The sequence below is a fragment of the Rana temporaria genome, chromosome 3 (assembly GCF_905171775.1).
Source record: "Rana temporaria chromosome 3, aRanTem1.1, whole genome shotgun sequence".
Lineage (NCBI taxonomy): Eukaryota > Metazoa > Chordata > Amphibia > Anura > Ranidae > Rana > Rana temporaria.
Window position 1 is genome coordinate 110,899,623 of NC_053491.1, and position 13,640 is coordinate 110,913,262.

The following is a 13,640-nucleotide window of genomic DNA, read 5'->3' on the forward strand; positions in this document are numbered from 1 at the left end:
AATAAAAATCACAAAAAGCGTTTATTGATTGGTTTGCGCAAAAGTTATAGCGTCTACAAAATAAGGGATATATTTATGGCATTTTTATTATTATTTATTTTTTTACTAGTAATGGCGGCGATCTGCGATTCTTATTGGGACTGCGACATTATGGCAGATATATCGGACACTTTTGACACATTTTTGGGACCATTGCCATACAGCGATTAGTGCAATAAAAATGCACTGATTACTGTGTAAATGTCACTGACAGGAAAGGGGTTAACACTAGTGGGCGATCAAGGAGTTCCTCTATGATGGCAGCCCTGAGGTTATATTTGTTACCCCTGCAAAAACTATTCTCCGGCCCCGTACACACGGCCGAGGAACTCGACGTGCCAAACACATCGAGTTCCTCGGCCAGTTCAGTCCTGGAGCCGCCGAGGACCTCGGCGGGCCGAGTTCTCCCATAGAACAACGAGGAAATAGAGAACATGTTCTCTATTTCCTCGCCGAGGTCCTCGTCGGCTTCCTCGGCCGAAAGTGTACACACGGCCGGGTTTCTCGGCAGAATTCAGCCAGAAACTCGGTCGGAAGCTGAATTCTGCCGAGGAAACTGGTCGTGTGTACGGGGCCTAAATCCATCCCTGGACTTTCTGCCCTAAACTTGTACCTCCCTGAGCTTGGACTCTTTTATACTGTGCAAATCTTGTGTACATTATTATTATTATTACTTTTATCATTACCATACTTTTATTTCTATAATATCAGGGAATTCTTGTATTCAGTTTTTGCACATTTTCTGGAACTGTGTTCCATAATGTGTGTTCTAACTGTGCGGGGATGGGACTCACTATAGGAGATGACAGATCGTGGTTCCCAGCTTGTAGGAACTCATGATCTGCATCTCCTCTCAGAACAGAACAGGGATGTGTGTGTTTATACACACACAAGTCCCTGTTCTGCCTCTCGTGCCCGCAATCGCTCGTGGCCGGTGGTCTTCGCGATCACCGGTCACAAGCATCGGCACCCCCGCTGTGCAGTGGCCACTCGCACCCACTATCCTGCTTAAAGGGACCAACCTACAGCTACGACGGTCCACGGGAACGAGTCGGCCTGCCGCAGTATAATGACGGCGGCTGGTTGGCAAGAGGGTTAAAGCAGTAAGTTAGGTACATGGAATTGTTGTAGTAAGCAAAGAACATAGTTCATTACAGTTCAATAAATATCTAACCCACAACTTATTTGCATTTATCAAAATTACTACATACCGGGGGGGAGCTTTGCTAAAATTGGAGAGTGCAAAATCTGGTGCAGCTCTGCATAGAAACCAATCAGCTTCCAGGTTTTATTGTCAATGCCTAATTTACCAAGCTGAAGTTAGAAACTGATTGGCTACCATGCATGGCTGCACCAGACTCTGAGTGCTACAGTTTTAGTAAATCACCCCCCCCCCCCCCACACACCACTTTGTAATTTACTTTATAGATATATTTTTAATTGCTTTTCTCAGTATTTTAAGATAGTAAGCTATTATATTACCACGTTTACCACCTTTTGTGTATGTCAAGTCTCAAATTTCAGAAAGATTTAAGATTCAAGTTATCGAGAAGTCAAAAAGTGATTCGGCTTCACACCGGAAGAGAGCGGACCCTCCTGTACAAGTTATCCCGGGCACAGAAGAGTCTGAGCAGGGAAATGCTGATCAGTTGTGTTTAAGTAATGAAGACACAAAGATTGAGAAAGACATATTAAGAACAACAAAGGAACATAATGAGAGGAAAATGATAAGCACTGAAAACACAGAAGATGACTTCAGAGGGTCCGAAGTAAATGACCTGGTAAAGTATACTTATTATAACTATAATAATACCATAATATCTCTTTGCCTGATTATTTTGTTGTGTTGTATAAAACTGTACAATCAAGCACAATACATTCTTCAGTTGTAAGTGTATCTTTAATGTCTATTTGCCTTTAGTAAATACACCCCAATGTGTTAAGATTTCAGCCCAACTTCAACCACAACTAAGTTCATTTTGTGTGGGTTTTGGCAGCTTCACCCTTTGTTTTGTTTTTTTCATGTCAACTGGGTTCCCACATCAATCCAAAATCAGAGGCCATGACACCACTGTGGGATTCCCCTCTTTTCCATTGGAACCCACATAATATGGAATAAACAAATCAACTACAAAAGGATGACACCTTTCTTATGGTCTCATGTGAGGCAGCAGAGACACATGTAGCCACTGTCAGTTTTGGGTAAAGTTGCCCTTTTATACCTTTTTCTGTTTAAGCAACAATCATCCATATTTAGCCCTACTTTTTAAGCAAATCTCAATGGCAGTTCTGTGAAAAAAAGCCATGTGTCAGGCCTCGTACGCACGACCGTTTTCCTCGACAGAATCCATCAAGAAACTTGGTGGCAGAGCTTTTTTGCCGAGGAAAACGGTCGTGTGTATGTTTTTCGTCAAGAAATCTCGTTGTGGATCTCAACGAGCAAAAAAGAGAACAAGTTCTCTTTTTCCTCGTCTGGGAGTCTCAATTTCCTCGTCGTGTTTCTCGTCGGGCAGGTTTATGATGAGAAACACGTTTGTGTGTATGCTTAGAAACCCGCGCATGCTCAGAATAAAGTATGAGAGGGGAGCGCACCTTCGGTAAAACTAGCGTTCGTAATGGAGATAGCACATTCGTCACGCTGTAACAGACTGAAAAGCGCGAATCGTCTCTTACCAAACTTTTACTTAACATGCAGTAACATGAGATTAGCAAAAGCAGCCCCAAGGGTGGCGCCAATGAAATCGAACTTCCCCTTTATATTGCCGTCGTACGTGTTGAACGTCACCGCGTTTGAGAACAACGAGATTTTGTCTTGACAGTGTGTACGCAAAGAAAGCTTGTCAAGATTCTCGACAAGCCTGACAAGGAACTCGACGAGGAAAACGATGTTTCATTTACGACGAGTTCCTCGGTCGTGTGTACGAGGCCTCACTGTTGTGTCCGCACAAAATGTTACCCTGCAGCTTGACAGGCAGCTAAACCCTCCTATTCCCCAATAAAAGAGCCCATAGATGGATCAGTTTGTTTTTCATTCAACCATTGAGTTGAACAAAAAAACCTGACTCAATTTTCCCATCTACAAATTCGAAGGTGGATGGGGAAATCCCTCTGCTGAGCTACTGTATTTTGACAGCAGGGAGACATCCCCACCATCAGAATACACTGATCAGCATTGCAGTCTATAGCCTGTAATACTGATTGAGTGGGGAAAATATAGCAGGAAGGTTGTACAGAAGTCTATTGGTAGATCAACTTCTGTACAACCATAGTATCCATACATGAATCCAAAAAAAATTCACTCCATGTATGGCCAACTCTAGTCAGATTGTGTAGAAGTTTGGAACTTTATTAACTGCTTGCCAACCAGCGCACGACTATATACGTCGACAGAATTGCACGGACAGGCAGAAGGACGTATATATACGTCCCCTTTAAGAAGCCGGCATTGTGTACGCGCGCGTGCCACCGGGAGCTCTGTGACTCTGACTCTGGGTCCCGCGGACTTGATGTCTGCAGGCATACCCGCGATCGTGTCACAGTGAGGAAGAAGGGGGAAATGCTTACGTAAACAAGCATTTCCCCTGTCTTCCTAGTGACAGGACAGTGTACACAGCTTCCTGTAATCGGAAGCTGCTATTACTGTCGTGTCACACATAGCCCATCCCCCCTACAGTTAGAACACATTCCTAGGCACACTTAACCCCTTTCACCGCCACCTAGTGGTTAACCCCTTCACTGCCAGTGTCATTTTCACAGTAATCAGTGCATTTTTATAGCACTGATCGCTGTAAAAATTACAATGGTCCCAAAAATGTGTCAAAAGTGTTTGATGTGTCCGCCATAAAGTCGCAGTCACGATAAAAATCGCAGATCGCCGCCATTACTAGTAAAAAAAATAATAATAATAAAAATGCCATAATTCTGTCCCCTATTTCAGTGTTTCTCAACTCCGGTCCTCAAGGCGCCCCAACAGGTCATGTTTTCAGGATTTCCCTCAAATGAAACAGCTTTGGTAATTACGAAAGCAGTGAAACTGATCGAATCACCTGTGCAAAATAATAGAAAGCCTGAAAACATGACCTGTTGGGGTGCCTTGAGGACTGGAGTTGAGAAACACTGCCCTATTTTGTAGACGCTATAACTTTTGCGCAAACCAATAAATATACGCTTTTTGCGGGTTTTTTTTAACCAAAAATATGTAAAAGAATATGTATCAGCCTAAACTGAGGAAAAAAATGTTTTTATATATATTTTTGGGGATATTTATTATAGCAAAAAGTAAAAAATATATTTTTTCAAAATTGTCGCTCTATTTTTGTTTATAGCGCAAAAAATAAAAACCGCAGAGGTGATCAAATACCACCAAAAGAAAGCTCTATTTGTGGGGAAAAAAGGACGTAAATTTTGTTTGGGAGCCATGTCGCACAACCACGCAATTGTCAGTTAAAACGGCGCAGTGCCGAATCACAAAAAGTGGCCTGGTCTTTGACCAGCAAAATGGTCCGGGGCTTAAGTGGTTAAACAAAGAGGGTGGGATGAAAAGCATATAGTAAGAACATATACAATGTCAAATGAACAGTGTGCCTGCTAGTGGGTGTAACAAGTTGGGTACAAATTCAAAGCTGTACAGTTATGAATCCACAAAGGGGGGAAATGGATAATGTTGTCCCCATGTAGGGCTTACTGCCAGCCATAATTTTTACAGCTGAGAATTGGCTGGCACGTGTGAGGAGAGGATGGGCAACCGGGCAGAAGGGCAGGGTGTACTGCACACATCGGCCCGGATTCACAGACATCGGCGCATATTTATGCCACAGTAGCGTATCTCATATACGCTACCCTGACGTAGCGCAGAGAAGCAAGCACCGAATTCACAAAGCACTTGTCACCAAATCTGCACTGGGTTTCTTAGGTGTAAGTCGTCGTAAGTGGAAGTGGGCGTGAGCCATGCTAATGAGGTGTGATCCAATGCAAATGATGGGCCGAGTGCCATACAAGTACTTAAAACGAACGGCGCATGCGCCGCCCCGTGGATATATCCCAGTGTGCATGCTCAGAATCACGTCGGAACTACTCCCTAAGATACGACGGATCACTGCCTACGACGTAAACGTAACCTATGCCCAGCCCTATTCACGTACTACGTAAACGACGTAAAATACGACGGCTGTGTTCCCTGGTCCATACCTTAGCATGAGTTGCACCTCATATATGGGGAATAACTTTACGCCGGACGTACGACTTACGCAAACCGCCTATATTATGCGCCGGGCGCAAGTACGTTCGTGAATCGATGTATCTCCCTCATTTCCATATTTGAATAGGAAATAAATGGGAGCGCCACTTGCGGCCAGCGTAAATATGCGCCCACGATACGCCGGCGTAGGAAAGTTACGTCGGTCGGATGAAGCCTATTTTCAGGCGTATCTCAGTTTATGGGCACGGCGCATAGATACGACGGCGCATATTTACACTTACACGGCGTATCTCGAGATACGTCGGCGTAAGTGCTTTGTGAATCCGGGCCATCCTGTATACTTTAATATGCTTTTTTCTGGTCATGTGTTCAGTGTTCACAACTGGTTAAAACTCTATGCTGAAGGCATGACATTATGCTTAATGGGGATATATTTTTGCATAGTGTAATTTGGTATGGCTCTAATACCATTGTAATACAGCTTGGAGGCTCATGGACACAGAACATTTGCAACTGAATAACACCAACCATAGAAAGAGTCCATCCTCTGGGAAGAATATACAGTGAATCAAGCTGAGCAAGCAGATATGCTTGGTGAAATAGAAAGGGTCCTTATTAGTTTATTCTGCATTGTAGAGTTTGCAGGAAGGTTTTCGTCTCCCTACATTCCATTCCAGATCATGCGTATCCTGCCCAGCCTCAATGATGTGTGTCAAGAGGAGATCACTTATTAAAATGACGGTGTGGCACATGCCTGGTATGGATGCTCTTTATTAATATAACATAAATGCTTTTATCTGACTCTGCTAGGGTTTGAAAAGGGAACCCAAGCTCTGGAAAGAACTTGGGATATGAAGTGAACTGGATCAGGATCTTTTTACATAATTGCTACCTAATATTAATTCTCAGCCATGTGACTTTTATTTTCCACTCCAATTGGCTGTCATTGCTGAAAATAACAGTCATTATGGAAGACAGTGATTGTTATTAAATCAGTTCTATAATCTTTTAATTTTAGAAATGTAGACTCTGAGGTTATTATTTCTATTTTTATCTTTCTAGGGTTCTCTTAAAGATCTCACTGTATCCATACTGGAAGCCACGGGTAGTCTAATAGGAAGATGGTCCTCAATTAAAGCTGAACTTGGAAATTCGCAGAATAATGTAATAAGCATAAACAAAGAAAATGTGCAGAGCATGAAAAATTACAAAGAGTATGTAAATGAAGCAAAGACTTCAGATGAGGTGACCAAAAATAATGTAATAAATGTAATAAAATAATTGAATGTAATAAATAAATGTAATAATATGTAACTAAAGGAATGAAATTAACCGCTTCCCGTCCAAGGACGTCATATGACGTCCTGGACTTTCAGTGGGGATATCTGAATGATGCCTGCAGCTACAGGAATCATTCAGATATCCATCTCTTCAGCCGACGAATCCCTGCACCATAAGAATGATCATAGCGGCGGTTCCGCGGCTTGATCGTTCTTGTAGGCGGTGGGACGCCCCCCCTCCCGCCAGTGCTGTATCCTGGCCTAGGCCAACAAGGCCCAGGCCTAGGGCAGCACTTTGCAGGGGGGCAGCACGGACAGTGTCCCTGCTGGCTTGCGCTACACTGTTGGGCAAATTAGTTTAGCGCTCCCACTGCTTCCAGTATGTGGGTGGTTGGCATTCTGCAACTGTGGGGGGGGGCGTCGCTTCAAATTTTTTACCATCCCTGTCCCATAGCCAAACAGGAAGTGAGAGGAAATCTATGCAAATTAAGGGAATCCATTGCCCCCCCAGGCAATCAGAACTAGTGTCCCCACTTGAAAATTTCAGGATGGGTATTAAAATGCAAGGGGTGTGGCCTTGACAGGAAGGGATGGGTCATATTTAAATTAGGTGGTGCACGAGTTAAGTCAGGCCTAGGGCAGCACAAAACCTAAATACACCCCTGCCTCCCGCCGCCATCCGGTGCTTCTCCGGGCTCTCCTTTGCCATCGGAGACCCGGAGAAACGATCCGCCAGCGTCCGATGGAAACCATAGAGTAGACTGGTGACCAGATGGTCACCAGTCATCTCTATGATCGTCAGAGGCCCGGGCGCGATGTTATGACGTCATGCCGGGGTCCTGGAATGTAAACACAGCCGCAATCGCGGCTGAAAGCATTAGAACGGTGAATTTTTTTTCACGATCTAATGCTTTCCATCCTGGAGGAGAGATGTGGGGTCTTATTGACCCTGCATCTCTCAAAAAAGAGTACCTGTCAGAAAACACATTCCTATTACATTCCTTGTAATAGGAATAAAAGTGATCAAAAAAAAAATGACAAAAAAAAGTGTAAAAATAAAAGAAATTGAGTAAAAGAAAAAAGAAAAAAAGAAAAAAAAATGTTTTAAACGCCCCTATCCCCGGTAGCTCGCGTTTAGAAGCGAACACACACGTAAGTCCCGCCCACATATGTAAACGCCGTTCAAACCACATATGTGAAGTATCGCTGCGTGCGTTAGAGCGCCAGCAACAATTCTAGCACTAGACCTACTCTCTAAATTTGTAACTTGTAAAAAAAAAAATAAGCGACGCCTATGGAGATTTTTAAGTACTGACGTTTGGCGCCATTCCATGAGTGTGCGCAATTTTAAAGCGTGACATGTTAGGTATCTATTTACTCGGCGTAACTTCATATTTTATTTTATAAAGCATTTTATTCCCTAGGGTGTCTGCTAAAAAAAACATATATAGTGTTTGGGGGTTCTGAGTAATTTTCTAACAAAAAAATTATGATTTATGCATGTAGGAGAGAAGTGCCAAAATAGGCCCGGTATTTTTTTTTTGGATAGAGTAAGGAAGGGTTATAACTCCTTTCATTTTTTTTCCCCTTGATCTGTGGAGATTTACCTTCACTTCCTGTCCCATAACCAAACAGGAAGTGAGGGAAAATCCCTGAAAATTAAGGGAATTTCTTGGAAACTCCAGGTCACCAGAACTAGTGTCCCCATTGGAAGATTTCCCCATTACTTTTCCAGGGACAACCCACAATTTGGGATTTTCTTTTACTTTCACTTTCAGTGATAATGGCAAATAGGACAAATAGAGAGGGGGAATCTCCGTAATGGGGGCACAGACAGCAATAAAACCTGACAGGTGTTCTAACACCTCTCACTCCCCCCTATCCAAAACTTAAAAAAAGTTTTGCTTTTAGTTTTACTTTAAGTTTAATGGTTGTATTGGTGTAAAAAAAATTGTATGTAAGATAACTGAGTATCCTTAAAATAACCAGAAGATAGATATCTTTGTTGCTTCTTTAATGTTTTTATTCTGTGTTAAGGACTGTTCTGGTATATTATTCCTACTAGATGGCAATGGCACACTTGAAGCAGACAGATACTGTGGATAATGACGATGAAATCCAGGATAATGGAGATTGCATCAGAAATGATAATGTGATAGTCTATCAAGCACTGAGCGAAATAAAGACAGACAGTAAACTTATCAGAGCAATAATTACTGAAGAAGAATATAATAAAAACATTCAAGCACATGCACTGCCTGGAACAGAAGGGACACAAATCAAAGAAAAGAAAACAAATACAGGGCATTCTACTGATGATTTACTTATTGTTCAAAATGAGATATTAATAAATAAAACTGAAGAACTTGACCCACAAAAGCACATACAGACAGCAATACCTGACTTTCCACAAGATGGTAATCAGCAGGAAGATATGCAAACCAGGAATGAGGATCAGGTATTACAAAAACAAATGATCTCACTAAAACACATGGAGGAAACTATTATACATTTTTCCTCGGTAGAGGAATTAAGACATAGCAAAAATCATGAACATCACACAGAAGATACAACTGAAGAACTGAAGGCCTCATATAACATACAGAAGGTAATAAGATCAGAAGAATCTTTATAAGAAATGTTTTTTGAAAATATTGTATAGACTAAATTCCAGGAATTATATATTCTTAACCTCCCTAGCGGTATGATTATTTCAGATTTTAGGAGCTGAAAGCGGTACCATTATTTTGCAAGGAAATTTGGCGTTTTACATTGTAGGCCTGTAATTCTTAGGAATAACTCACTAAAACCTGTCCAAACAAGAGTCTAGTAGAGATCTCAGTGTATGTATTGTGTTTATTTACTTTTTTGAATTTGGCGCCGTTCTCCGCCCACGTGCGTCGTAACGTCGCAGGGAACGGAGCTCGGCGGGACACTGTGAATCGAGCGAGGAGACACAGCTCGATCACACAGCAGAGAGGCATCGCAAGATCCAGGGACAAGGTAAGTAAACCATGCCTGTGGATGCTGTGAGGCGATCCCAAGTCTGGCTCGGGGTTCCCACTTTTGGGGCTGAAATTCCACTCCGAGCCAGACTCGGGAATACCGCCAGGGGGGTTAAATAGTCACATTGGTCCAACTTGAACCAATATAACTAAGGCCTCGTACACACGGCCGAGTTTCTCGGCAAAAACCAGCAAGAAGCTTGCTGGTTTTTTTTTTTGCCAAGGAAACCGGTCGTGTGTACACTTTTCAACGAGGAAACCGCCGATGTCTTCTTTTTCCCCGACGGCAATGGGAAAATTTGGCTCGGCGAGGTCCTCGGCGGCTTCACAAGGAACTCGACGAGCAGAACGATGTGTTTTGCCCGTCGAGTTCCTCGGACGTGTGTACAAGGCTTAAGAGTTTAGCATACCTGGTCAATGTCCCTGGAAGTTGGAAGTGAACTCCACTTACTTCCGGGTCCTGTGCCAAATGGCCGTCCTGATGAATTGTAAACACAGAGTTCGGCCACTCAGCACAGGCACTATTCAAAGAATGATTCGCATTTTCTAAATAAATGCAAAGCGTTCTCTAATTGGACAAGGTGGAGAGATGGGGTGGTTATGTCAGAATCAACAAGTATTTTTGCAGATTTAAAAAATAAACTATTTTAATGAATGGTATTTTTAACCAGTCCAAAAAAGAGCAATTAAGAGAAGTTCATAGTTGGGGTTTACATATAATGGGGGTTATTTACGAAAGGCAAATCCACTTTGCACTACAAACTACAAGTGCAAAGTGCACTTGAAATTGCACTGAAAGTTCACTTGGAAGTGCAGTCACTGGAAATCTGAGGGGTAGATCTGAAATGAGGGGAAGCTCTGTTGGTTTTATTATCCAATCGTGTGCAAGCTAAAATGCTGTTTTTTTTATTTTCCTTGCATGTCCCCCTCGGATCTACAGCGACTGCACTTCCAAGTGCACTTTCAGTGCAATTTCAAGTGCACTTTGCACTTGTAGTTTGCACTTGTAGTGCAAAGTGGATTTGCCTTTCCTAAATAACCCCCAATGTGTGTAAGTCCCAACATTGGCCTTAAAAAATAAAAAATGCTACAATTAAATTAATAGACTTGTATGCATTTCAGCTGTTAGTTTAAATGTTTGTCTGGCATTTAAATTTAAACTGCATAGCTGAAAAAACATTTGTTAATCTATACTGGCTATGCCAAGTGCTGTTGCTTAATAAAAAAAAAAGAAAGCCCATCATATAAAATGTTTCAAGGGAAGGGATAGCTTCACATTAATGCTAAGAACTTTGTAAATCAAAAACAGGATTTTCCTATCATAGTGGAGGACACCAGTGGCCTATAGCAGTTTCTATGAAGCCTCAATGCTGGCACATGTGTTGCTTAAAGATGAGGCAGATGCTTCACAGAGATACATTGCTAAGATATTAAGCCATTTTAGACAATAAAATCACTAGACATGTGCACACTCAAATATTTTGTTTCGGAATTTAGTTTTTGTCCGAAAAATACATTTATTTAGTTACTCCCGGAATTTATTTTGTTTCGTTAAAAAATGTATTCATCCGAAAATCCGAATGAATTAAGGTCAAATCTGTCTTGAAGGCTTATGGTATCCGTCGAATGTTCTAAGAAGATTCAACGAAACAGCTAAACTGTACGACGCCGCAATCGTACATTTCCGGTCGAATGCTCCGCCCACAAGCTATAGTAGAATTCTAATGTTGTATGACACTAGTAATAATTATATATATTAATTATTATTACTAGTCAACCAACATTAGAATTCTTCTATAGCCTATGGGCCGAGCATTTAACCATAGATGTCCGTTTGTGGCGATCGTATGTTTTTTAGCTGCTTCGTCGAATCTTCATGTCTCTATAATGTTGAATCTTTCCTCTCTATGTAAAATAATCTCAGACTAATAGAGTTAGGTTAGGCACATTCGACCGCAGGTTCGATAGACACAGATCGCTATTGTCACCGTCATGTTGAATCTTTTATCTATATCGAAATGTTGTTGAAACGATACGAAAATAAATGTCGGATCTTTCGTATTTCGGAAATTCCTGAAATTCGGACGAAAACGAATGCACATATCATACACAAAGTAAATTATGGAAACACCAGTGTTTCAATGGTGCAATTGTATATGACAGAAGCCACGGTAAAACCAAGTGACCAACTCAGCTGCCTTCATTTCCAAAGCAGTCACATTAATGATCATTGTAACATGCTCAACATTCAGACAGTCAAGCGTTATAATCTCTTCATGATAATCTATCAGAGATGTCAAAGCTGTTCACAGTCTTTTCATCCTAAAGTAAAACTGAAATTTTTATCTTAGCCTTTACAATGATTTTTTCAGATAGACTATATTGGCCCCCGAGTGCTGCTAGGCCTAAATACCAATATGCCATGTGTGTTATTACACCATGAATCATAACCCCATAACTAATGATGCATTTTCTTTCCTCTGCTTTCACCATTTCAGATATTTCCTCAACATAATTTGAGTGATATTAGTAAGAACTCCTTAGTTCCTGAGAGAAATGAAGGTATGGGCCTAGATGGATGGATTGAGGAAAAGATGGATGAACAAGTAGTGGCCGGAGGAATACAGCAAGCAGAGGAACAAAGCAGCACAGAAAAACAAGAAAGCGCAGAGATGAAAGATTTGTCAGATTTATACAGTTTAAGAAAACATATAAAAAATGAAGTAACAAAAAAGAAATCAGAGAATACAGAAGAGAAAGTAGAGGAGAAAAGTAGCTGTTCACATGAACAAATTGTTGGCAGAGAACACGTAGACAAGAAAGGGAAACGGCTGGGCCTGGACAACTTCAAGTTGGCTTCAAAGGAACTGGCAGGCAACGATGATGATTTGACCATGAATACAGAGCTACCAATTAATAATAAATCTATTGAGAAACGACAAACTATGCAGACAGAAAGCAAAGCTGAAATGTATTTGATGAACAGTAACATTAATGTAAACATGGAGCAAAAACAGGAGAATTATAGCCAAGAGGGAAAAAAGGACACAGAGACTAGGCCAGAACAACCAGCACAAGACTGTGATATAGAGAGAGGAGCAACAACTAAAGATGCCTTAGTTAAACAGGTAAACCACATGACATGTATATAGGTATTGTACTGTGGATATAGATAGATAGATAGATAGATAGATAGATAGATAGATAGATAGATAGATAGATAGATAGATAGATAGATAGATAGATAGACAAAACTGGTTTAGAGGCACTCATGGGTCTTGTAGAGGAGGAAAATCAAAAACAGCAGTGTTTTCCCTGAAAACTGGGTTATTTGTGATGAGAGGCCGGGACCCGGGGGACCCATCGCACTCTGTTCTACTCTATCTAATTCCTAATTTCTTCCCCTTTTTTTTTGTTTTGGTTTTAATTTTGTTTTTTGTTTTTGTTTATGTTTCTGTTTGTGGTTTTTCAGCTCCATCATGTTTAGACGATGGATCGGCTACACCATAATGATGGGGAGGGGAGGGGGGACTTTTTGGTTTTGAAGGATGCTATCAGGAGACAAGGAAGCCTCTCTGGACATAATATAATAGCCACCAAGATTACAAGAGTGGAACCAAACATGCCTACCAAACCAAAATACCACCAAACTAAGGGCGGACCACATCAACCTGGGTCAGCTAGTCAAAAAATGACAATGCATAATTAACTGTCGGTGGTAGATCTGTGGAGGCACTCTATTCCACTCCTGAAACGCATCTCCATCCCTGGATAGTGTTGAAAAAAGGGGGGATAGGGTTGGGACTTTAGATGAGGCATATGATAAAAACTACCACAGACCTCCATCCCTGTAAATCTATAAAAAAAGGGGGGGGGGTAATAATAATTAAATATAATTATTACTAGTCATACAACATTAGAATTCTACTTAAGCTTGTGGGCGGAGCATTTGACCACAAATGTACGATCGCAGCGTCGTACAGTTTAGCTGCTTCGTCGAATCTTCTTAGAACATCAGACACACACCATAAGCCTTCAATTGACAGATTCGACCTTAAAGCGGAGGTTCACCCGCACAGGACACTATTTCCCCCTAGATGGATTCTCGTTTTGTCTAGG

General features: G+C 41.5%; 1 protein-coding gene across 1 annotated transcript in view; it reads left to right on the forward strand.

Annotated features, from left to right (window-relative positions):
- The window catches only part of LOC120931616, a 39,739-nt gene that overhangs the window by 1,507 nt on the left and 24,592 nt on the right, over positions 1–13,640 (forward strand). Inside the window, exons 2-5 of the mRNA XM_040343230.1 lie at positions 1,551–1,820; positions 6,299–6,481; positions 8,582–9,124; positions 12,020–12,649. Coding sequence (XP_040199164.1) covers positions 1,551–1,820; positions 6,299–6,481; positions 8,582–9,124; positions 12,020–12,649 — 1,626 coding nt within the window. The remainder of the gene's footprint in view (positions 1–1,550; positions 1,821–6,298; positions 6,482–8,581; positions 9,125–12,019; positions 12,650–13,640) is intronic.